The sequence below is a fragment of the Brachypodium distachyon genome, chromosome 3 (assembly GCF_000005505.3).
Source record: "Brachypodium distachyon strain Bd21 chromosome 3, Brachypodium_distachyon_v3.0, whole genome shotgun sequence".
NCBI lineage: Eukaryota > Viridiplantae > Streptophyta > Magnoliopsida > Poales > Poaceae > Brachypodium > Brachypodium distachyon.
Window position 1 is genome coordinate 18,702,597 of NC_016133.3, and position 25,623 is coordinate 18,728,219.

At 46.2% G+C, this 25,623-nt stretch overlaps 2 protein-coding genes and 1 pseudogene across 6 annotated transcripts; all 3 read left to right on the forward strand.

Moving 5' to 3' along the window:
- The first annotated feature begins 5,684 nt into the window (after window positions 1-5,684).
- On the forward strand, window positions 5,685-13,783 carry LOC100841850 (annotated as a pseudogene).
- Window positions 13,784-16,343: 2,560 nt separating this feature from the next.
- LOC100842665 (histone H3.3) lies at window positions 16,344-18,267 on the forward strand. Its single transcript, XM_014901158.2, has 5 exons — window positions 16,344-16,390; window positions 17,157-17,232; window positions 17,344-17,423; window positions 17,515-17,605; window positions 17,954-18,267. The coding sequence occupies exons 2-5, from the start codon at window positions 17,158-17,160 to the stop codon at window positions 18,122-18,124; spliced, it is 417 nt and encodes a 138-aa protein (XP_014756644.1). The 5' UTR covers window positions 16,344-16,390; window position 17,157; the 3' UTR covers window positions 18,125-18,267.
- A 1,577-nt stretch (window positions 18,268-19,844) lies between these two features.
- Window positions 19,845-23,604, forward strand: LOC100842144 (purple acid phosphatase 23). Of its 5 annotated transcripts, none has more exons than XM_010238204.3 (6): window positions 19,857-20,862; window positions 20,966-21,189; window positions 21,303-21,493; window positions 22,611-22,892; window positions 22,991-23,133; window positions 23,258-23,604. In XM_010238204.3, the coding sequence occupies exons 1-6, from the start codon at window positions 19,997-19,999 to the stop codon at window positions 23,286-23,288; spliced, it is 1,737 nt and encodes a 578-aa protein (XP_010236506.2). In that variant the 5' UTR covers window positions 19,857-19,996; the 3' UTR covers window positions 23,289-23,604. The 5 variants fall into 5 exon arrangements, 2 of the variants coding, with proteins under 2 accessions (XP_010236506.2, XP_014755646.1); XM_014900160.2 differs by having other exon boundaries at window positions 19,858-20,862; window positions 23,263-23,604; XR_002965754.1 differs by lacking the exons at window positions 22,991-23,133; window positions 23,258-23,604 and adding an exon at window positions 21,747-21,874 and having other exon boundaries at window positions 19,845-20,862; window positions 22,611-22,749.
- The last annotated feature ends 2,019 nt before the right edge of the window (window positions 23,605-25,623 follow it).

Consider the following 25,623-nt stretch of genomic DNA (forward strand, 5'->3'; position numbering starts at 1 on the left):
GGCACTAGATGTGATTGTCATATTTTTACAGCTGCCTTGCATTTTTCAATTGCGCAAAGTTTGGCACTAGATGTGATTGTCATATCAGGAGGTGCCATAGACGGCCACACATCATCCTAACATCTTTTTATCGTACTGCAATATTTCAGGTACCACACCTATGACCTATCCCTTCCATGCCTGCGGTGCACTTCATATAGCTAACAAGTTGAACTCGTCATCAACCTATCCGTTGCTGGAGCTATTCTTCAAGAACCAGTTCAGTTGCATTTTCTGTTTAACAGAGTTTTAAATCGCTGACATCACTGCAACTCACATGTTGGTTTGATCTAAAAGAACTTATTTGCTGCTTTATCATTTATTTAGGTTCTTTTGGGCATTCTGAAGGCTTTTCAAAAGTACCTTTTGTTCATATATAGGGAGTAGGCAGGAGGCATCGGACGAACACACAACAACTAATCATGGATAGCTGCAAGAATCTGGATGGCATAAAAGAGTGTTTGGCGAGAAAAATAACGAAACTCTATGACAGAGAGTGTATTTTCTCAACGCTCCAAGGGAATGAAAAGATGCGGGCGTGCCAGTGCACTAATGTACACAAATAAATAAAGACAAAGTAGTTAACATGTATTTTATTAATCTCATGTAGAGAAACGAAATTACAAGTTCTCTTATGAAAAGTGCACTCCCTGTGGCCTACTAACACGGCCAACATGACATGGGCGATTGTGATCTCTTGGTTCACGGAGCCTCAAAAAGCTCTCGCTTAATTACGTCCGCAGGTCAGACCACCTCTGATTAAGCTGCTGCAACGGTGTCGTCTTCAAGTCTTGTCTTCTCCTTGTGCTTGGTGCAGAAGATGGTGGTGATGAAGAGGAAGAGAGGGGTGGTACGACCCCACTCCGTCGATGCTAAGCCACGACCATTCAACCGTGCAGGTGACGAACGGCGTGCTACGCCGTCTTGTCGATGTACGATGAAGTGTCTAGCTGATACGCGCCTTGTCAGCTAGACAGGTTGATGAAGTGGCCTTCGCCTCGTCGGTACCTGGCCTGTAAAATGTCCGCGTCATCGGACCGGACAGGATGTCTTGCCGTCACCTAGAGTCGGTGCCCAGCAAGAGCATGTGATGTGGTGATGAACTTCATCGGTACACGGACATGTCGGTAGAGTGGCTTCGCCTCGCCAGTGTTGGGGAAGATGGTTAGATGCCGGAATGTCATCGGCAACGTGGATGAGGGAGTAGACTTGATGTTGAAGACGACGATGTAGGAGCTGTCGGGGGTGCAAGAGACCTCGCCAGGAGTTGGTGAATGGTGCGCCCAAGCGGGCGCCAGGTATGGCGGTATCTCGATAGACAACCACGTGGAAGGCCGCCACGAGCGGCGGCATGCTGATGCCAAGTTGGTGAAGAGCACACCAAGACGGGTGCCGTGTATGGCGGTGTCTCAACGAACACTTTGTAGAAGGCCGCCACGAGTGGTGGCATGCCAATGCCAAGTTGGTGAAGAGTGTGCCAAGGCGGGCGCCGTGCATGCAGGTGTATCAGATGACACCACGTAGAAGGCCGCCATGAGCGGCGTGTTCATACATATGACTCATACCTGTGAAAAGTGCGCCAAGGCGGGCGCCATGCGTGGCAGTGTCTCAGCGGACACCACGTGGAAGGTCGCCACGAGCGGCGGCATATTGATGCCAAGTTGGTAAGGACTGCGCCAAGGCGGGCACCGTGTATGGTGGTGTCTCAGCGTACACCACGTAGAAGGACGCCACGAGCCGCGGACTTGTGAGCCGACAGGCACCTCCTGCCGGTACAGACAACCTGTACGATGTAGACATCGCCCACAACCATGCAGACGGCAGTGGTGTTCGGGCTTGCGTTGTCGATGATGGCTGTTGCTGATGAAGGTAGCGCCCCACCTAGGTTGGGCACTATGTAGAGGCTCCAGCCCACGATCGACCGTCGAGCATGACGGTGCTCAGGCGGAAACCTGTTGGCTATTGATGAAGACGACGCCTCGCATTGTCCGGGTGTTGGAACATTACGCTCGTCTTAGTGTGGTGCCGGGCAGACACCGGTTGGTTGTTGATGAAGACGATGCCTCGCATTGTGCGGGCGCCGGAACGTGGCACACCTCCATGACATGGCGCCAGCAACGACGCACGATGGCAATCACGACCACATAGAAAGGTGGTCGTGGGCACCATGCGGCCAAGCTCCGGAGATGGCGTCGTCGTCGTTGCTCGAAGCCGTGAGCTTTGTAGCCACGACCTGGTCCTCCTCTGCATGGGAACAATAGATTATAGGACATGATATTACCTTCATGCGTGCATGTGTCGATGGTTGGGGGTGGGGGGGGGGGTGGAAGCAAGCCAGCCGCCTCCACACCATTGCGGACGTGCGGGGCGACTACGTGTGACAGCCCTTGCTGCCTTCACACGGCGATACTCATCACGGGCAGCAGAGCGCAGGAGGCCGTCGAGACGGCTGGACCACCATAGTGGCCCTGCCTCCAACATGGCCGCTGGCTGTGCGACGGTGGCTTCCGAAACGTCAGCTCGGCAACATCTACATCTGCCTATGCCCGATGCATGTATCAAGTGGCCGTGTCTTCTCCTGTTCTCCATCCATGTGAACCTGGTTGGTGCTGCTAGGCATGCGTGCTCCGGTGCAAGGTACGCCGCCATGGGCGCATTCTCTGCTACGTAGCCCTCGTGGTCGATCTGCGCCTCCGGAACACACCTGGTAGATAGAGAACCATACCTGCGCCTGGCGGCCTCGTCGGTCTTTTTCATGTTCAATCGGACCTGCGCCTGGTCCTCCTTGGCGTCAACGACGGCGTGACAGAGATCACAACCATGTTGCAAGGTGGTCGCGTAATCACGCCGCCAAGCTTTAGTGAGAACGGCCCCTGCCTATATATCCATGGCAGGTGTCGCGTGTGTACAACCGCGCGTGGTCAGCGCGCCAGCGAGCAGCACTGGTGCTACCTCTTTCACTTCGCTGCTCCTTGATCTGTTCACCTTGGGTGCGTCGTGGCTTGCGTCGCCGCGTGGGGCGCGTATTGTGCTGCCATTTGTCTGGCCTCAGGCTTCCGATCTGCTGGACCTGTTCGCTTGGGATGCTCGGGGGTCTGTTCACCTTAGGCCCGTCCAAGCGCTGTCCCGTGCCTGGCCTTCTGGATCAAGCTCCCTGTACCTGTTCGTGATCGGCGCGTCGTGCGCTGCCCACCGGTGTCTAGGGGTCTGCCTTCCGCCTTCCCAGATCGATACTGGTCTTGCTTATATAGGGAGCCGGGCAGGGCATCGCGCGTACGTGCTGCACGCGGCCGCTCGGCCTCCTGATTTTCTGTTTCAGTTTGGTCCGTTGAGATAGAGACCGATAAGGTTGTTTCTTATCCGTACAGAGCTGAAGTGCGCGCATCGATCACCACACGGACGCACAGCTAGTTGTGTAGACGGGTGCACCACATGATCGATCAACCATCAAATCAGCCCGCATATATGTATGTTGTATGCATGTGCCAGCAAATAACCAGCCCTTGTTGCATGCGGGTACTAACTAGTAATCATTCCGGGCTTGACGCTAGCCATTAGCCAAGCTCCACGATACACTAGCTCACAACTATTTTAAACATGTGCCGTGCATTTCAATATTTTTTTCTTTGACGTTTGACTTAATTTCGCGTCGAATTTGGGTACAAAATCTCGTCAAACAAAGAGATCTATTAAGAACTTGGTCTGCAATTGTGAATGGGCAGACTGCCAGTACTTTTATATGTCAAACGTAAACGTAACTACAATTCTTCATCTTTTTCCAGCAGCCAGCACACCACTGGAAAGAAAATCTCTTCAACATAAAAGTTTAATTGTATGGAATATCTCATTTCTTTTGCTGCTCCCTTGCATTACAAATTTTGAGTCGTTTACTGTATTTGTTTCAAGTAGATGCCAGTTCAAAATTGAAAACAATCTTCAGTACACAACTTTGGCAACAGTTTTTCTATCGAAAGCAATACTTGCAGTTTACTGGAGTGCCCTTTTATCACCAAATGAGATAACCTTTATTATTTCTTTTTTCAAAATGGGTCGTTCTTTCCTATGATATATCTCGAAGTCCAAAAATTCTAAATTGGGTTATTTCTTTGTGGAAAACAATATATATTTTAATTAGGTCATTCCAATGTAGACACGTGCGTTACTAAGTTCTGAACGTTAACCATCACACGGCATAGGTACATTTGCTGTTTAACACAAAGGCGCATGATATATAGGGAGAGTTGGAAGGGTGGCAAACAGTTAGCGGCGCTGCAAACACCAAGGTGGATCGACAACGGGAGTGCCCTGCTCACCAATCATCAAAATTTGGTGGCAAGATGCACGCAATCAGCTTTTAAAATAGTCGCGACGACCATCTTACGCCTATACCGTGGCAACGCACGGACAATGTACTAGTCTTACTCTTACCAATTGATCATCTCTATTATTTTATCTACTCATCTACTCATTTCTTTTTCTCACTATTTGGATGCGTATTTCTTAGACGACATGACAGTCCTACAATTTTAGTCAACAATGAGATCTAACTAAAAGATGGCACAAGCTACAAACGTACACTAGATTAACGAATTATTATTTTTACCGTTTATCTAATCATCTTGTCCAGCGGATCTCACTCTGGGCAGTTCAGACGATTCGGCTTCATCGGCGTCTCGGTGAGCAGTAGCGCCATCTCCGCGTGGCGTCTGGACTCTAGATTACGCCGTCTACCGAAATTGCCGATCTGTGTTTTGCGTGTGCGTACTCGATTTATTGGATTTCTCTCCAATCCACGTCGTCGTAATACTGACCAATAGCAGCGCGCGATCTACCCAGGGTGATTCGCGTGACCACGGATCCCAGCCGTCCGTCCGGTTCAGATTAGATTAACTGCACCGCATAATGTCCCAATCAATCTGGCACAAATTAAGGAACCTACACCCCTAAAATCGGTTCGTGTGCCTGTGTTAGTTCGCCTATAAATACCCTCTGCGACTCTGCGACTCTGCTCTCAGGCTATTTCTACATCACACACAAGGAGTCAAGGACCGATCAACCTGAGCGTTCACAACATCCACAAGGGTTCCAACAACTGTCAGAAGTAAACCGATCGATCCCCACCTACCTGAGTGTTCTAATCCCGACAATTCTATTTTAGCATGTCCTAGGTTGGTGTTTGCTTGTGTTTAGTGTCTGTCCGGCTGTCTCATATGGCCGGCCTGGGGTCTCCCTAGAAACTTTGGTTGCATACATAGAAAACAGGCCCGGTGAGTCCTGTGATGCCTTTGTTTTTTTTGCTTAAGCAGCATAGTTTTGTGGTCACCGCACGTACAAAACAAGAGCTTCACTTTTTTTTTTTGAACTCCTCTTTTCCTTTCTAATTCTCCTCTTTGAACATTTTTGCCTCAGTACCTTGTTGTTTTTCCTTGGTAGGATCGAGTACAATATTTGATATATCATCCAATCTCGACTTTTAGAGTTCATTATTTGGCACTCCTCATTTTTTTATTTTGCAGAAATGTAATAAAACCAACATGGTTTCAATTGTTTGAACTTGAATTCCCAATTCAAAACTCATACCCCCAATTGTTTTTTATGCTAGCTAAGTTTTATTTTTGTACATGATTTACCATATTGTTTGTAGGATGGCTCGAACTAAGATGACAGCTCGTAAGTCCACTGGAGGAAAGGCTCCAAGAAAGCAACTTAGGGCAACCTGTGTATGCATATAGTTTGTCATTACTATTCACATCAGCATCAAATATCTTAATTTGCTAATTTACCAATAATATTGAATCGATTTCTTGATGACGTGACCACAGCCCTCCACGTCCACCGGAGGAAAGGCTCCAAGGAAGCAACTTAGGGCATCCTGTGTATGCATATAGTTTGTCATCACTATTCACATCAGTATCAAATATCTTAATTTGCTAATTTACCAATAATATTGAATCGATTTCTTGATGACGTGACCACAGCCCTCCACGTCCACCGGAGGAAAGGCTCCAAGGAAGCAACTTAGGGCATCCTGTGTATGCATATAGTTTGTCATCACTATTCACATCAGTATCAAGTACCTTAATTTGCTAATTTACCAATAATATTGAATCGATTTCTTGATGACGTGACCACAGCCCTCCGCGTCCACCGGAGGAAAGGCTCCAAGGAAGCAACTTAGGGTATCCTGTGTATGCATTTAGTTTGTCATTACTATTCACATCAGTATCAAGTACCTTAGTTTGCTAATTACCAATAATATTGAATTGATTTCTTGATGACGTGACCACAGCCCTTCGCGTCCACCGGAGGAAAGGCTCCTAGGAAGCAACTTAAGGCATTCTGAATGCACATAATTTGTCATTACTATTCACATCAGTATCAAGTACCTTGATTTGCTAATTTACCAATAATATTGAATCGATTTCTTTATGACGTGACCACAGACCTCTGCTCGTATGACAGTTCCCACAATAGGTGGAGTGAAGAAGCCTCGCCGGTACCGGCCTTGACCTGTTGCTCTCTGGTACGTGCAAACTAATAACTTGTGTTGTCATGTTCTTATTTTGAGCTGTGTGCACTCAAAGTTATAACAAATGCCTTCCATCCGTATATGTTATCTCTCATAGCAAAATTGGCGAGTATCAAAAGGGAATGGAGCTGCTCATGAGGAAGCTACCTTTTGTTGGAATTTTGGGTTAGACCCAGCGCCCAATCTGAAATTAATTCCTGAAAAATCTCAAAAGCCCATTCATGCAGTGGGATGAGAAAGTGTGAATAATCCCACCTTGCTAGTTTAGGGGGAGTTGGACCAATAAATAAGGTATGTTGGTTCTCACCTCTTGAGCAACTGAGCAAGGGAAATCTCCACGCGCGCTCCTCCTCCTCCTCGCCTCGCCTCGACGCGGGTTATCTTTTTGGCAGTCGGAATCCGTTGCGGACGATTAACAAATCCCGATAATTGCGGAGTCGGTTTTGGTTTCCTAAACCGAAACGAAGTCCGCCTTCGTACCTATATAATAAGACGACCGCGGCCTCCGAGAAAAACACACCACAACTCTAGCCGTCACGCCTACGATCCAATCTCACTATTCGCCGCCGACTGCTACTCCATCCCGTCGACTGCGTGCACAGATCGCCGGAGAGCAGGCCTCCGGAACCCCGACCTTCGAGATCCTGCCCGGGAGACGGTCGATAAGGTTTTTGGGGAGCGTTTCACGCGACTGCTCGCTTCTTCACGTCCCTGTTTCGTCGGCATCTTCATCACCAATGGCCAACGACCTCGGAGATCCCGCGGCTCAGGCTGCCGCTCTAGCTCAGCAGCAGCAGGCTGCACAACTCCAAGCACAGCAGCAGGCTGCCCAACTCCAAGCCCAAGCAACTGCTGCTGCACAAGCGCAAGCGGAGGCACTGGCCGCCGCTCAGGAGGTAGTCAAGGCGGCGGCTGCTACCGACGTGAACATCGACGCCACCGGACTCGTCACCGATCTCAACAAACAAACACAAGAAAAGAGTACAGCTCCGTACGTAATCTATTCATTCTTGTTGATTTTGATTAGTAGTTCTATTATTCATGCCGTGAAATTAGATGAGTTTTATTGCTGTGCGTTGCTATTTAATTTGTCTAGTTTGCATGATATAATATGCTACATGTTTTACACACTGTTTTTCTGGATTAAATATTCATCAAAATTACCTAATTACTCAACACCTTTTCAGAGACTTGTTCGTGAGATTGCCCAGGTTTTCAAGGTATGCTTCCTTGAAATCATACATGTCTTCATGTAGTTGTGTTTTCCATCCCCTGTCACTTCAAAGAAATATTTCTGCTTTTTAGAAAACATTGTGTATACAGTAATTGTGATTGATATTTTATTCTCCTGCTTATATTTGCAGATTGACCTGTGTTCGTGGCTATGGGCGCATGGTGGGCGGTACAACACGGGAAGACTCAAACAATTGCTTCTTAGCAGTTGTATGTTGAGGCTTGTGTTGTAGTCGTTGGTGCGATCTGTAGTGTGCTGGGAGATAAGCTCGTTGATGCTTATCTGCACTATCAGGATGCCAAAGAGTTGTGGGATGCGCTCGATGCTAAGTTTGGCGCATCTGACGCTGGCAGTGAGCTGTAGTCATGGAGCAGTTCTTTGACTATAAGATGGTTGTAAACCGATCTGTAGTGGAACAAGCTCATGAGTTACTGACTATGGCTAAGGAACTTGAGCAATTCAAGTATCCACTACCCGACAAGTTTGTCGCCGGGGGCATCATCGCCAAGCTTCCTCCCTCGTGGAGGAACTTTGCTACTTCACTAAAACACAAGAGACAAGAAATCTCTGTGGAGAACCTGATTGGGACTCTTAATGTTGAGAAGAAGGCGAGAGCAAAAGATGCTGGCCCCAAAGGCAACACACAAGAGGGGTACGTCCACTGCCAACATGGTTCAGAGGAACAACCACAACAACAGTAACAACAAGGGAAAGGGAAAGGCATTCAACAATGCTGGTCCAAAGAACACTACCACTTTCAAGAAAAAGAAGAAAGCAGGCAACAAGAACAACGATCCTTGCTTTGTGTGCGGAGGACTTGGCCATTGGGCGAGTAACTGCAAGGAGCGCAAAAGACGACAGATTCGACAAAAGTTTGCTAATTTGACCATTGGCAACAATGAAGATGCAGGCAGGTATGGTAATTTATTTACTGTATTTTTTTTATGTCAGTCCACCGATTGGTGGGTCGATACAGGTGTAACTATTCATGTGTGTGCTGATATTTCCTTGTTTTCTTCATATCAGGCCATCTGCTCCTCAGTGATGATGGGGAACGGCGCCCATGCTTCTGTTCATGGTGTTGGCACGGTGGATCTGAAATTTACTTCGGGAAAGATCGTGCAGCTGAGGAACGTGCAGCATGTGCCCTCCAATCAGAAGAATCTTGTTAGTGGATCCCTCCTTTGCAAGGACGGATTTAAGTTAGTGTTTGAGTCCAATAAAGTTATTGTGTGTAAGTATGGACAATTTATTGGTAAAGGTTATGAGTGCGGAGGTTTGTACCGCTTATCCCTTTCGGATTTTTGTAATAAGGTAGTGAACACCATCAATTCTATTAATAATGAGTCTAATGTTTGGCATTCACGACATTGTCACATTAATTTTGGTTGCATGACGCGATTAGCAAATCTGAGTTTAATTCCTAAAATCACTGTGCCTAAAAGTTCGAAGTGCCAAGCTTGTGTGCAAGAGAACAGCCTCGCAAGCCTCACAAGGCTGCTGAGGAGAGGAACCTAGCACCGTTAGAGCTCATACATTCTGATCTTTATGAGATGAACGGTCTATTAACCAAAGGTGGAAAACGTTACTTTATGACTTTCATTGATGATGCGACTAGATTATGTTATGTGTATTTATTAAAATCAAAGGATGAAGCATTGCATTATTTTAAGATCTATAAAGCTGAAGTCGAGAATCAACTTGAGAAGAAAATTAAACGTTTGCGGTTTGACCGCGGTGGAGAATATTTCTCCAGTGAGTTTAATTCATTTTGTGAGGAACATGGCATAGTTCATGAGAGGACGCCTCCCTATTCGCCCCAGTCAAACGGGGTTGCTGAGAAGAAAAACCGCACGCTGACTGACTTGGTCAACGCCATGTTATACACTGCTGGTTTATCCAAGGCATGGTGGGGGGAGGCGCTATTGACTTCGTGTCATGTCCTAAATCGTGTTCCCACAAAAGATAAAGAAGTCACCCCATACGAGCTATGGGGAAAGAAGAGACTCACACTTTCTTTCTTACGGACTTGGGGTTGTTTGACGAGAGTCAATGTGCCAATCACCAAGAAACGTAACCTTGGACCAAAAACCGTTGATTGTTTCTTTCTTGGCTACGCACTTCGGAGTGTTGGCTATAGATTCTTGGTTGTAAATTCTGGAGTACCTGACATGAGCGTCGGTACAATTATGGAGTTCAGGGATGCTACATTCTTTGAGGACATATTTCCCATGAGAGATATGCATAGCACATCTAGAGAGGATCGTGATGTACCTGCTGAACCCGTCAGTTCAGAGGAACATCAGGATCATGGTGTAGCTCCTGAATCCGCCATCCCAGTGGAAAATCTTGAACAAACACGTGATGAGATTCCTGAGGAGTATGACAATGAAGCCTCTATTAGGGGTAAGCGACAAAGGATTGCTAATCCTTTGGTGATGATTTCATTGTGTACCTTGTGGATGACACCCCTAAAACCATTAATGAGGCATTTGCATCTCCGGATGCAGACTATTGGAAGGAAGTCATTCGTAGTGAGATGGATTCTATCATGGCTAATGGTACTTGGGAGGTCGTTGACCGTCCGCACGGGTGCAAACCTGTAGGATGCAAGTGGATATTTAAGAAAAAGCTTAGGCCTGATGATACTATTGAGAAGTACAAGGCGCGGCTTGTGGCCAAGGGTTTTACCCAGAAAGAAGGTGAAGATTTCTTTGATACTTACTCACCTGTAGCTCGATTGACCACAATCAGAGTATTATTATCACTGGCTGCCTCATATGGTCTGATCGTCCATCAAATGGACGTTAAGACAGCTTTCCTTAACGGAGAGTTGGACGAGGAAATTTACATGAACCAGCCAGATGGATTTGTAATAAAGGGTCATGAAGGCAAAGTGTGTAAGTTATTAAAGTCTCTATATGGCCTGAAACAAGCTCCTAAACAATTGCATGAGAAGTTTGACAAAACTTTAACATCTGTCGGCTTTGTTGTAAACGAAGCTGACAAATGTGTATACTACCGCCATGGTGTGGGTGAGGGAGTTATACTTTGTTTGTATGTCGATGACATACTAATATTTGGGACTAACCTCAAAGTGATTGAAGAGGTTAAGACTTTCTTGTCGAAGTGCTTTGACATGAAAGACCTTGGTGTAGCTGATGTTATTCTGAGCATCAAACTCGTGAGAGGCGACAATGGTGAGATCACTTTGTTGCAATCTCACTATGTGGAGAAGATCTTGAGTCGTTTCGGCTATGCTAATTGTAAATCTTCTCCAACTCCTTATGATCCAAGCGTTCTGCTTCGAAAGAATCACAGAATTGGAAGAGACCAAATGAGATATTCTCAGATTATTGGTTCACTCATGTATTTGGCTAGCGCAACTAGACCTAACATCTCTTTTGCTGTGAGCAAACTGAGTCAGTTCAATAAGAATTCGGGAGATGATCATTCGAGTGCACTCGAGAGGGTCATGTGCTATCTAAAGGGCACAATGAGCTATGGTATACACTATACTGGGCACCCCAAGGTACTTGAGGGTTATAGTGATTCAAAGTGGATATCTGATGTTGACGAGCTAAAGGCCACGAGTGGATATGTGTTCACACTCGGAGGGGGCGTTGTTTCATGGAAGTCTTGCAAGCAAACGATCTTAACCAGATCAACAATGGAAGCAGAACTTTCAGCATTAGATACATCCACGGTTGAAGCCGACTGGCTTCGTGAGCTCTTGATGGACTTGCCGATTGTTGAAAAACCAATACCGGCGATTCTTATGAACTGTGATAGTCAAAGTGAACAGTTTTAAAGATAACATGAAGTCATGAAGACACGTCAGGAGACGTCTGAAATTTATCAGAGCAATGAGAAATTCCGGAATAATAGCATTGGGATATATCCCAACGGCTAAAAATCTGACAGATCCCTTTACAAAGGGTCTATCAAGGAATGTGATAGAATCTGCATCAAGAGAGATGGGGTTGCGACCCACGTGAGTTACCATGACGGTACCAACCTATGTGATCGGAGATCCCGTGAATTAGGACTTGGGAAACAAGTCATTGGATAACTGAGGAGAGTGTACATTCTTTATCCCACTCCGTTGACGATGCATTACTCTCGTGCACTGTATGGTAGGTTGTTTAACTTAATGTGTTCTAACGCGTTGCATTAATTTGCAAGGAAGATACTGTCCTACAGAGTAGTCTCTAAATAACACACCTATATGAGCCTGACTGTTGGTCGCAGTCTATGAGATTTGGGTGGTCTCTGCTAAGGTCATGAAAAGGCCTGGAGAATGACTTATATGCTCCACACCGCGGGGTAGCATTCGGCAGCCCAGTACCAGACAACAATTTAGTGAAGCTCTAACACAGAAAACTGACAATTCAAGGTTTGTCCATTGTTCAGTTGTGCGTGAGTGAAGCTATTTGTTTAGGTGGATGTTCAACCTTAACCGGTCTCCACTGAAACGCTGGTATATCAAAAACAGAATTTTGGATCAACGGCAATTTTATGTGCTTATGAGATATTGTGGGGGATTGTTGGAATTTTGGGTTAGGCCCAAGGCCCAATCTGAAATTAATTCCTCGAAAATCTCAAAAGCCCATTTATGTAGTGGGATGAGGAAGTGGGAATAGTCCCACCTTGCTAGTTTAGGGGGAGTTGGACCAATATATAAGGTATGTTGGTTCTCACCTCTTGAGCAAGTGAGCAAGGGAAATCCTCACGCGCGCTCCTCCTCGACGCCTCGTCATGACACACGTGCGCACCGCGTTTCGTGGATCGAGTTTGAGTTCGAGCCGTGCCGGGTTGTGCTTATCATTTTAGCAGTCGGAATCCGTTGCGGACGCGTAACAAATTCCGATAATTACGGAGTCGGTTTTGGTTTCCTAAACCGAACCGAAGTCCGCCTGCGTGCCTATATAATAAGATGACTGCGGCCTCCAGGAAAAACACACCAGAACCCTAGCCGTCACGCCTACGATCCAATCTCGCTGTTTGCCGCCGACTGCTACTCCATCCCGTCGACTGCGTGCACAGATCGCCGGAAGAGCAGGCCTCCGGAACCCCGACCTTCGAGATCCTGCCCGGGAGACGGCCGATAAGGTTTTTGGGGAGCGTTCTCACACGACTGCTCGCTTCTTCACGTCCCTGTTTCGTCGGCATCTTCATCACCAATGGCCGACGACCTCGGAGATCCTGCGGCTCAGGCTGCTGCTCTAGCTCAGCAGCAGCAGGCTGCACAACTCCAAGCACAGCAGCAGGCTGCCCAACTCCAAGCCCAAGCAACTGCTGCTGCACAGGCGCAAGCGGAGGCACTGGCCGCTGCTCAGGAGGTAGTCAAGGCGGCGGCTGCTACAGACGTGAACATCAACGCCACCGGACTCGTCACCGATCTCAACAAACAAACACAAAAAAAGAGTACAGCTCCGTACGTAATCTATTCATTCTTGTTGATTTTGATTAGTAGTTCTATTATTCATGCCGTGAAATTAGATGAGTTTTATTGCTGTGCGTTGCTATTTAATTTGTCTAGTTTGCATGATATAATATGCTACATGTTTTACACACTGTTTTTCTGGATTAAATATTCATCGAAATTACCTAATTACTCAACACCTTTTCAGAGACTTGTTCGTGAGATTGCTCAGGTTTTCAAGGTATGCTTCCTTGAAATCATACATGTCTTCATGTAGTTGTGTTTTCCATCCCCTGTCACTTCAAAGAAATATTTCTGCTTTTTAGAAAACATTGTGTATACAGTAATTGTGATTGATATTTTATTCTCCTGCTTATATTTGCAGATTGACTTGTGCTTCCAGAGCCATGCAGTGCTTGCGTTGCAGGAGGCAGCGGAAGCATACTTGGTGGGTCTCTTTGAAGACACCAATATATGTGCCGTCCATGCCAAACGGGTGACCATCATGTCCAAGGATGTTCATCTTGCTAGGAGGATCCGTGGCGAGAAGTTGTGAAAAAGCCACACCGTTTGATCTGTTCATTAGCATTGTAGTAGTACAATGCACGTGCGTTGCCACGGCCTCTTAAACATATGCACACGAAAATTGTTAGATTGATTAGGCTAGCAAGCGTTGTTGATGGCTCTTTACGCATGTGCCGGATTGGGAGCTACACGTGTGCATGTCTGTTGAAGATCGATCACTTTTCATTTCCGTATATATACGTGTGCAGCAACGTTAATGTATGTATCATATTTGTGTTGTATTTGATGTACGCATGGATTGATTAGTGCGGATCGATTAGATCGATACGTTTGCAGGTTGCGTGTGTGGTTATATAAAGATTGATTTGGGCCCGTAGGCTACGGATGGGTTGAGGCTTGAAAAAGAAAAGGGTTAAAACGCAACATTGCTTGACGTACCAAACCAACGATGGGAGCATTGCTCCTTTTATTATTATGGCTAGATTAACTCCATGGGTGATATTTGGTCTAAAAAAACTCTATGGAAGGTATTTTTGTCACTGCCTTTGACATGGGGACAGTTTTGCCAATTGTACTCGACAGCAAAAAAATCCGATTGGAGATGCTAGATCTAGCTTCATACGAGTAGTTTTCAAAACCCTTACGAAACCGGTAAAGTGACGGCTTACTGAAATTAACCAGGAATGAAACAATTGCTCATCGGAAAGATCAATATTATGCAACTAAAAAAACAATAGTATTATGCATTCGAACAGTTGAACCGACAACTGACTAAGGGCATGTACAACAGGCCACCGTCAGCTGTCTGTAAGGAGCGACACTTAGGATTTTTTGTGAGGCGGATGAGAGAGAAGAAAGAGAGAGAGGGAGGCAGTCGGTCTTGTTCCCGTTGTATGGAGAGTTGGGCTTCTTCATGGGCTATATCACGTCCGGAAAAACAGCTTTTTCGGTTGCTCTTTTCCTCTTCCCAAAAGACAGCTTGCTGTCTGAGTTTTCTAGTTGCCGTCTGTAACTGACTTGGAGGTACACTACTACAGACGGTTAGGGTCTGAACCACTGCACATGCCCTAAGTCGAATAGGCAACATCGAGTCCTTCCCGGTGCTCTCGGAAGTCAAACCGGGGTACCACTAGGACAAGCTCACCTCCTCTCCGCCGACGCAGTCTACGTCGCCCTGAACACCGTTGGGTTCACGTGGCAGGCGGGTCCGGCCGCGACGGAGATGGAAGTGATCGCGCTCGACTGGCTCGCGCGGCTCCTCCGCCTGCCGGAGACGTTCATGGACCGCACGAGATCGGGTGATCGTGGCACCGGCGGCGGCGTCGGCGTCATCCTTGGTTTTGTCAGTCGAATCACAGTATTTCTCGGGAGGCATGGCTCCTCACGGGAAGAGGATCGTGACGAGACGGCGGGCGTTGCTACACAGCGCAGGCATTTCCACGTGGCTTTGACCCCTTGGGCCCCGCTTGAGAGCTTGGTGTTGTTTTCCGGTTATAAGACTACACTCCTGTAAATTACTGGACACAAACGGAAATAACGGAATCCTTTTCGGGTGACCATGCTCTGTTTGGATTTTTCGAGGGGAGAGAGAGCGTGAATCTTTCAGAAATTATGTTGAAGGCCGCCGGCGGTGACGAGATGGTGCTCGAGGTGAGGTAGAGGCGGGAGCTAGGAAGCTTGTGGTGAGGTAGAGAAGGAAGCCGAGGAGGTTGCGGAAAAATAACGCCACCCGTCGTCGCAGCCTCGCGCCGCCGGACACGCTCCAGTCGCCGCCGCCGCCGACGCGCACGCTCCAAGCACCGCCGCCGGAGCACATCCCGTCGCCTCGCGCCTCCGCAGCTAGAATCAGACTAGAATCGTCGCCAGTACTTGGTTGATCTACAGCAGAGGAGGGCGCCGAACTTGGCTGAACTAACGTCGCCCCGCGCAAAATCTTCTCGCCGCCAATCCAGCTCCCCTCGGCCGCCGCCGCGGCCTCGTGTCCGCTCGACTCGCCTGCCGCTGCCTCGCGCCCGTTCGAGTCGCCGCCGACGACGCGAGCGACGCCTCGCGTCCCCGATCCAACTCTAGGGTTCTTCCGTCACCGACGAATTTGTTTTCGGGCCTCCTCAGCTCCGTATCGATTTCCGCGTGTAGTGGGATACATCCGAACGTAAAAGAAACCGACGTACCAATCGCGTTTTGAGGCCTCCGTCGGGAAAGTTTCCAGGCCCGACTAATACCCGGTGTTGGGCCTGAAAACGACATTCAAGCAGGCCCGGGATAATTAGGCCGGGATTCCGGGTGGATTTCCAAAAACGAAACGATCCCAGAGAAAAAGGCGGAACGGAAGTTCTGAAACTTCCATGTGCATGCAGGATTTCTCTACGATCCGTGTGGTCGTGATGCCGGCCAATAGGAGCGCGTAAAATACCAACGCTGATCCGCGTCACCACGGAGCGCAGTAATCTCGGCCGTCCGATTGGATTAATTGCACGCACCATCGATGCCAATCAATCTAGCACAAATTAATACCTGCCTATGTCGGTTCCTGACCTCCTATATATAAATACGCAGAACCTCTGCTCTCAGACAATTTCTACATCAGAACAAGGGCTGATCACCTGAGTACTCACAGCACAAGGGTAGCAATTGAGAGGTAAACCGATTCCCCACCCTTTTGGTACTCTATAACCGTAGTTTTCTTTCGTTTAGCCTGTAGTACCTAGCTAGCTTTATGTTTGCTTGTGTTGGTCGGACTCGTCAGCATGAACTGTGGCCGCTGTGGTGCCTTGTTTATTCTATCAAAAAATTGTTGATAATCTGATCTTAGCCAAACTTGTTTTTTATATATCACACCGTAATATTTTAAGGTATAGCCTAGATAGTTAAGATCCCAAGATTTGGGCTTCTGCCTTTCTTTTACTCCCTTTGATTTAGCTTTGTATTAAAGTTGTATTAAATCAGCGACACTTGTTATGAGTGAGGGGAGTAGTAACAAGGGGGGATTGGGAGAGAGGTGGGGGTGGGAGGATATGTAATAACGTCACATATCAGCTTATCAATTAATCCGATCACAAAAACTAGGAAAACCAAATGTCAAGTGAAAAGAAGTAAAAAAAACCTACTCCACTTATTTACATACAAGACTAAAAGGGCTACCAACATGGAAACGGTCTTCAACGAGCGCACAAAAGAGGTGTCTCAGGCGTTGTAAAAGGGCATCCCACTGGGAGTCAACACAAGTTGCATCAACTCCATTCACTTGCTCAGCGGTCAGGGGAATTTAAGCACACGAGTGGAATGAGTGCTTTCAATCGTTTCAGATGTCTTGATTGGACGATATTAACTATATTATGTCTAGTTTTATTCTATTTGAAGTGCTTCAACTTTTTTACATGATTCATTGACCATTTTGGTTGCAGTATGGCTCGAACTAAGATAACAGCTCGTAACTCCACCGGAGGAAAGGCTCCTACGAAGCAACTTAGGGCATTTTATGTATGCACATTGTTTGTCCTTACTATTTACCTGCATTTATTCTTTACTATATTTACATTACTATCAAGCATGTTTGTTAATTTATCAATAATATTGGTTCCTTGATGACAGGCCGCCGCTCGTAAGACGGCTCCCACAATTGGAGGAGTGAAGAAGCCTCACCGGTATCGTCCTGGAACTGTTGCTCTTCGGTATGTGCAACATAATAGAATCAGTGTGTGCACACTCAAGTAATTGTCCCGTTATTATCATGCCCTTCAATTCGTGCATGAAACCTCGCAGCGAAATTCGCAAGTACCAGAAGGGGACAGAGCTGCTCATAAGGAAGCTGCCTTTTCAGAGACTCGTTCGTGAGATTGCCCAAGTTTCCAAGGTATGCTCCTTGAATTCATACATGCCTCCAGTTGTGAGCTTTCCTCCTGCTGTTTTAAAGAAATCTCTATGCCCAAAACTTTAAGAAGCTTTTGACTTATATTAGTTGTGAGTGATATTATACTGGCTACATACACATGTGTTGCTATATATGGATAAATAAATTAGATTACTCCCTTACATGCATGTCTAGCCATTGTTATTGTGATTCATTCCACATCTTTAAAAATTCTATCAAAATGTTGAAAACGTAGGTCGACGGTTGCCACCAATTGACATTCTTATAGACTCGGTCACAATTTTTTTTTGACATTCTTATAATTTAAAAATTATCCTTCTACATTTTCAGAACGACCTGCGTTTCCAAAGCCACGCAGTGCTTGCATTACAGGAGGCAGCGGAAGCATACCTGGTGGGTCTCTTTGAGGACACTAATCTGTGTGCCATCCATGCCAAGCGCGTGACCATCATGTCCAAGGATGTTCATCTTGCCAGGAGGATCCGTGGCGAGAAGATGTAAAGGAGCATGGCGATGGATTTGTCAGTCCCAAGATATGCTACGTCGTTTCCACATTCCTAGGTTTATGGTGGTGGCCAACTACTTTGATTTGTCTATGTCAAACTGTTTGGTTATGTTAGCTTATGCATGCATCGACTTAATTATATATGCAAAACTCCTTAGATATATATAAAGTGTGGTATGCATAACTATACTTAATGATGAATTCCTATGACTGAATATATAATATTTCTTGTCTAAACTTCTACCATCTGGAAGGATCAACCTTCGCGTTGAACAATTTTAGAGTTCACATTACGGTTGCTAAATTAAGCTGTGTCATACATAATCTGGTAACTAGCAAAGTATCCTTTGTTGCGGTGAAACAACAAATTTATGCAGGAAACACATGTATATACTCCCTCCGTCCAATAGACGATGTCTCAACTTTCACCAAATTTGAAAGCATCTATACACTAAATCATGTTTTGATACATCAAAATTTTGACAAACTTGAGAATTTTTTGTTGAACGGAGAGATTATATAGCATCATCATACCAACATAATTTCTCGCATTTTCAACAGCTCGGCCCAAAACCTATAGCCCAGTATTCCTTCTACTGCCATGTCTTTTTTTTTAACTAATTCTCCTGCCATGTCTTTTCCCTCCACTTGACGTGGAGATTTGTGCCTCCACTCCATAGCTCACGTCCTTACCATCATCACCACCGGCCACAAATAAAACAAGAATAAATTTCAAGAAACCACATTTTTAGGCATGCTTCTCAGAGAATGACAGATTGCGATAATTTTTTCATGGAACCACGATTCTTGCGCCTAATCTTCTCGGTTTATCCAAAATTAATGTTTAAGCGCATTTGACACTTCTCCTTACAAGCGGGGTCCACTGTCAGGTCGCAGCCCATTTATGCATTAAGCCCCCTTCATATTTTCATTCGCACACTTCTTTCCTCTTCTTCCAAGGACTAATGAGAATAGTGTGCAAATGAAAATATAAAGGGGGCTAAATACATAAATGAGATGGACCTGACACTTGTAAGAAAAAGTGTCAAATGCGCTTAAACATCGGTTTTGGGTAAACTGAGAAGATTAGGCGCAAGAACTGTGGTTCCGCGTATCCCAATCTGTGGTTCTGTGAGAAGCATGCCTCAAAGACTGGTTCCTTGCAATTTACTCTCGAAACAAAGTACCTCTTCCTCAAATTTGCCAAAAATTGATATATCTATTCTAAAAATGTCTAGAACATGTAATATTTCGACAAAAATGATGGAACGGCAGATATATGCTTCATTGAACAAGCAATTTGGAAAATCTGGTTGATCAAGCCTGTTATAATAAGCCGCGTGAGGGCAACATTAAAAGTTCATCGTGTGGCAGTTTAGCAATTTTTAAAATCGTATAGGTCTTAATAATGATATAACGGGATTCCTGGCATAACATGAGGAGTATACACATAATTTAGTCAAAAAATATGATTACCTGCACTGCACCAAAAATGTACGGATACAACCTGAGTAGTGAGAAGAGGTGCGGAATTTGTTTGCTCTTGTATTTTTGGTCAAAATTTGCATTCGTGCATGTTATATCACCAAAAAGATTTGTATGGTCGATCGAAGCGAGCACAGAAAATAAAATATAAATAAATAAACTGGCATGAGAGGAGATGCTAGCTGTCCATTTCAACGGGGAAAAAAAGTACTCCGTTGCGTATAGCCAAGCCTACTCGAACACAAGGAATATCCAGTGAATTATCCTCTCCAGATTATTATTTTTGGGAACGCCCTCTCCAGAATGATCCGCCGATTCATACGATGGACTACTCCGGTAGCAGCTAGCCGAATGCCGAATAGGACATACTAGCTGCCATCGCCATGGCCGCCGCCGCTAACCTCCACCACCACCGCCATCCGCATTGCCTCCTCCTCCTCCTCTTGCCACTATCATCATGCCTCCTGTTATTCCAACCCGTCGGCGGCATTCCGACGACGCTGGACGGCCCGTTCACGCCGGCCACCCGCGCGTTCGATCGCTCGCTGCGGCGGGGCAGCGAGGACGTCCCGCTCTCCGACGCCCGCCTGGCCCCGCGCGCGCGCCCGCCTTCCCCGGAGCAGATCTCGCTCGCCGCCTCCGCCAACCCCACCTCGCTATGGGTCTCCTGGGTCACGGGCCGCGCCCAGGTCGGCTCCCACCTCACGCCGCTCGACCCCACCTCCATCCGCAGCGAGGTCCTCTACGGCGCTCGCCCCTCCTCCTCCTCCGCCGCCGGCGCCGGAGAAAAAGAAGAAGATGGCTACCCGCACGTGGCTAGGGGATCCGCCGAGGTCTACAGCCAGCTTTACCCGTACCCCGGCCTCCTCAACTACACCTCCGGCGTCATCCACCACGTCCGCCTCTCCGGCCTCGCCCCGTCCACCCGCTACTACTACCGCTGCGGCGACAGCTCTCTGAAAGCCGGGCTCAGCGAGGAGCGCTCCTTCACCACGCTGCCGGCGCCGGCGCCCGGCGCGTACCCTCGCCGCGTGGCCGTGGTCGGGGACCTCGGCCTCACCGGGAATTCCACCTCCACCGTCGACCACCTCGCGAGGAACGACCCGTCGTTGGTACTCATGGTCGGCGACATGACGTACGCCAACCAGTACCGCACCACCGGCGGCAGAGGCGTCCCCTGCTTCTCCTGCTCCTTCCCCGACGCGCCCATCCGGGAGTCCTACCAGCCACGGTGGGACGGCTGGGCAAGGTAAGCCTCCTCCCTTTGATCTCGATCTCCATTGTTGATTTCACGGATCATGTTTCATGTGATCGCATTAATTGCGAATGTGGGTATGGATTTGATTAATCAGATTCATGGAGCCGCTCGCGTCGAGGATCCCGATGATGGTCATCGAAGGGAACCACGAGATCGAGCCGCAGGGGCACGGCGGCGCGGTGACCTTCGCCTCCTACTCGGCGCGATTCGCCGTGCCGGCCGAGGAGTCGGGGTCCAACTCCAAGTTCTACTACTCCTTCGACGCCGGCGGTATCCATTTCATCATGCTCGGTGCCTACGTCGACTACAATCGCACAGGTACGTGGTGATTCTTCATTAGTTTGGTGTTTGCATTGCACGTGGGTGCAATTAGATGTATTTAATCTGCGCTTCAGGTGCTGACCTTGGGTGTATACCTGCATTCTTCGTAGGAGCTCAGTACTCGTGGTTAAAAAAGGATTTGCAGAGAGTTGACCGAGCAGTCACACCATGGGTTGTCGCCTCTTGGCACTCGCCCTGGTATAACAGCTATTCCTCGCACTACCAGGAATTCGAGTGCATGAGGCAAGAAATGGAAGGGCTATTGTACCAACATCGGGTTGACATTGTCTTCTCTGGACATGTAAGCATATGGCATTTGGTAATTGCGTATAATGATTCACTTTGGTTTTTGCGTTTTAGTACAATCACCGTTGTAACGTCATGTTTACTGATTGCCAAATGTAGTACCTACCAAGTTAGAACCACCCGTTTTAGTACCAATGTTAAGGCTTCTTTTATTTGCAGGAGTTTTAGAGGAAACAGTTCAGTGTGTACAAATTAGTCTTGCCTTGTGGTTCGTAAAGGCCCTTAGTAATGTTATTCTTGTAGGACAGAACGGTACGTTGGTAGGCGAGAATTGTGCTGCAGATTTACGATAAAGATATTCTGTGGGACGGGAGTGGGGGCGCTTTGAAGCAAAGAAAACAAAGTTGCAAAAGCTGAGATGACCACTTGCTAATTGGTAAGTAATATGGTCCAAATGCACCAAGAAACAACAATGATGATCATGGATCACCATGAAGAAAGGGACAGCAAGAATGTTGTTGAGGTTGTTTATCTTCAGTTTCTCATATGGTTTTTGCTTATTAGTATAATCACCGCTGCAGCAATCATGTTTCCCGATTGCCAAATACTTCAGTTAGAACCACCTGTGTTAGTACATCGACCAATGCGGAGGCCAGAGGATGCACTCCTTTTCGAGAAAAAAGTGTCATACCAATGTTAAGGCTTCTTTAATTTGCAGGAATATTACAGAAAACAGTTCAATGTCTGTACAAATTAGTCCTGTGGTTCGTAAGACCCTTAGTATTGTTTTTCTTGTAGGAAAGAACAGTACATCGGTAGGAGAGAACCGTACTGCAGATTTACAGATAGAGAGTCTGGAGGTGGGGGTGGGGGTACATTAAACTTTGAAGCAAAGTAAACAAAGTTACAAAAGCTGAGATGACCACTTGCTAATTGATTAAGATGGTCCAGATGCACCTACAAACAACAATGGTCACCACTTGTTGTTGAGGTTGTTTATGACATTAAATTCTGATGTTAGTCTCAACACATCTGTGAAAAGTTACTACCCCAATTCCCAAAAAATGATGCAACAAAGTTTCCTCCGCATTCCCTTAATCTAGCTTACTCTTCCCAGTTCTCAGTGTCAATCTGGTTCATGTCTGATTTACTTGAAAAATTGAATTATAAAGGTACACGCCTACGAAAGGATGAACCGGGTATTCAACTACACGTTGGACCCCTGCGGGCCTGTTTACATTATCATTGGAGACGGTGGTAACATTGAGAAGATTGACATTGATCACGCAGATGACCCTGGAAAGTGTCCCTCGCCAGGTGACAACCATCCTGAATTTGGTGGACTATGTCATCTGAACTTCACTTCTGGTCCCGCCAAGGGGAAATTCTGCTGGGAGCGACAGCCAGAATGGAGTGCATTCCGGGAAAGCAGTTTCGGCCATGGGATCTTAGAGGTGAGTTACGCCACTTTCTCTTCCTAATCATGATCAATTGATGTGTGCGTTGCATAAGGGGATGTAATCTATCAGTTCTGACATGGGAGTTCATACAGGTCGTGAACTCAACATATGCCTTATGGACATGGCACCGTAACCAGGACACATATGGAGAAGACAGTGTGGGGGATCAGATATATATAGTGCGGCAACCCGACAAGTGCCTATTGCAGCCTACCAGTGTGATTTCGCGAGATTGGTAATATGATTTTCATGATTTGATGATAACTTCCAGTTAGCTATCTGTGATGTTATATGTATATTGCATTTGTGTTTGTGCCTGTGTGGGTTCTCAATCTCTTTTCTCGTTTGTGATTGTATAGGACAGTCCTTCGCCCGGATGCCCTTCATTGAGTAGCAGCTCAGGTGCTCAGCAAGCTGTTCAAAATGGTGAGCTCCTTTGGGCTACATGTATGATTTTGATCAGTACAGTTTTGAAGGAACATTTATACTTCTATTAGCCTTGAGTGTGCAAAGGCCAGGGAAGCAGCTGGCAGTATGTGGATAGTGTGCTGGTAGCTGACAGATTATTTTGTTTGTTGTAATGGGGTTATACAAGAATACGATACAAGGAAAAACAGAACCAAATGCACATCACAGGTGAGGTCATGTTTTTTTCTCCTTCATGTGTCCCAAAAATCTAACCTGCAATTTTTTGAGAGAATGTTAACCTGCATTTGATGCCATGACTTTGTAATTGGTGAACTTCAGTACACTTTTTTAAAAGCAACAACGTGTTTTGTTGATTAAGTAAAGCTACTACAACAGATCAAATAAACTGAAACAAACGTGAATATGTTCCCTAATAAACGAAAGTTACACCAGAAAACATTTTTTGAGTCATCCGGAGATCGTTAACACGAACAATTTTAATATACCATGGAATATTTTTTTGAGTTATGTGAATATATTTTCAATTTTGTTTTCAAAATATTGTTTGAATGTCTCAACCTAAGTAATAAGACAGTATAATGAATCTTGTTTCGTGTGCTGAATTTGAAAATGTACTACTCCCTCCGTCTGGAAATAAGTAATGTGGATCTGTATGGGGTCACTTATTTCCAGACGGAGGGAGTATTTTTAGGGTTAATTTGATATATGCCGCTGCAATTTTCATCTTTTGAAAAATGTCATTGCAAATCTACAGATTATTCAAAAAATGCCACTACAATGGTTCATTTCTGAAAGCATGAGAATTGCATTTTTCAAATTTTCTAAAATTGCAGTGGTGTATATCAAATCACTATTTTTCAAGTGTATCTGACACATGTGGATACGGTGGTATCTTACACATGATTCAACCTACATTTTTGTTAAGATTAGTGGCTGGGCCCAACAGAGAGAAAGAAGAAAAGAACACAAACCTTAACGAACAGTGGACAGATTTTGGGCTGTGATTAACGGCCCGGACAGGGCTGTGATTTAGGCGTGTGTTAGCAATCACACGCTTGTGAGCTCCTAGGCCTCCTGTCGATCAGTCTTCTCTTTTCTTTTTTAGAACAATCAGTCTTTTCTCTTTTCGATCGACCCACCACCCACTCGTGGGCCATACCTGCGATAGCATGATCTCTTTCGGGCTTGGGCTGCACATGACGCTAACTTGCAGCCCACCAACTCTTTTCATTCTTTCTTTCCGTGACCGACGACAAGCATTGCTCCGGGAGCAATGGAGCTCTGAATCAGCCGCCAGGAGCTAGGCGGAACCCTAGCCGCTAGGAGCCTTCCGATCAGCGTTTTTTTTCCGGTTCCTCTCGTCTCCGACCGCCGATCCAGCATCGGATGACGAGGGGAACCATAGAGTCTAACTTCTTTGTGAGGTTTTGTGTCATCGCGACGGCGTCTTGGTGGAGGAGGCGACGACGTATGGAATAATAGTCTCCCGGCTCCATCCTCTTCCTGGCGTAGTCAACACGATCTACTCCATGGAGCTAGCGGATCTCGCGGTTTGTTTTTTCGTTATTTTGCTCTTAGTCAGTTCGGCGACGAATCAGTAGGTCGACAAACTGTCTTGCAAGGGGTGTGTCCCCGGCCAGAGTGCGTTCAACGATATTAGGTTCTCAACGGTTGTGGTGAGCGACTCATGCGGCTATTCAAAACCTATAAGGGTAGTCCAGGTTGTGTAGCTTTGGTCTTCTGCATTTTCATCACCGGAGAGATGGAGAATTTCCAAGTTACGGATGACGAATCAAGAGTTGTTTACTTCAAAAAATCTTGATGTAACTTTTAGTTTCATTAGGGGTTTTTGTTGTTGGTTTTCGTTTCAATTTCGATCGCTTGTACTTTGTTTATTGAATCAATAAAGCCAGATGTTTCTAAAAAAAAACTCTTTTCTTTCTATTTCTCCGCTTTGCAACTTCCAAAGTTCCAATTTCTAACGAGAGAACGAACATCGTCACATCGACTAGGACGTGTGCTCGAAACTTCCAAAGTCGTGCACTAAACAAAACTACATGTAAATCTCTTTTGAACCATCAAATTTATGCATCGAGGTCTTCTAAACAAAACAAAATGTTGTTCCTTTTTTGTGACTTAAAAAAATTCCACCATTTGTGAAAACTCTTCGTTTACCTTAGAAAAAACTTTATATAGTTCAACAAAAATGTCCCGACGAACAATATTTGAAAAATGCTCCTAAAAGTCCATGTACCTTGAAAAAGTTGTCCATAGCTCATGTTCCTACGTGCGCAAT

What these genes read in the sequence shown, in the direction of transcription:
- LOC100842665 (XM_014901158.2), top strand. Translation starts at nt 17,158, where the DNA reads ATGGCTCGAACTAAGATAACAGCTCGTAACTCCACCGGAGGAAAGGCT. An exon ending in AGCAACTTAGGGCATTTTAT is followed by an intron (nt 17,233 to 17,343) that starts GTATGCACATTG and finishes CCTTGATGACAG; the next exon opens with GCCGCCGCTCGTAAGACGGC. An exon ending in AGATTGCCCAAGTTTCCAAG is followed by an intron (nt 17,606 to 17,953) that starts GTATGCTCCTTG and finishes CTACATTTTCAG; the next exon opens with AACGACCTGCGTTTCCAAAG.
- LOC100842144 (XM_014900160.2), top strand. Translation starts at nt 19,997, where the DNA reads ATGGCCGCCGCCGCTAACCTCCACCACCACCGCCATCCGCATTGCCTC. An exon ending in CGGTGGGACGGCTGGGCAAG is followed by an intron (nt 20,863 to 20,965) that starts GTAAGCCTCCTC and finishes TTGATTAATCAG; the next exon opens with ATTCATGGAGCCGCTCGCGT. An exon ending in TCGGCCATGGGATCTTAGAG is followed by an intron (nt 22,893 to 22,990) that starts GTGAGTTACGCC and finishes GAGTTCATACAG; the next exon opens with GTCGTGAACTCAACATATGC.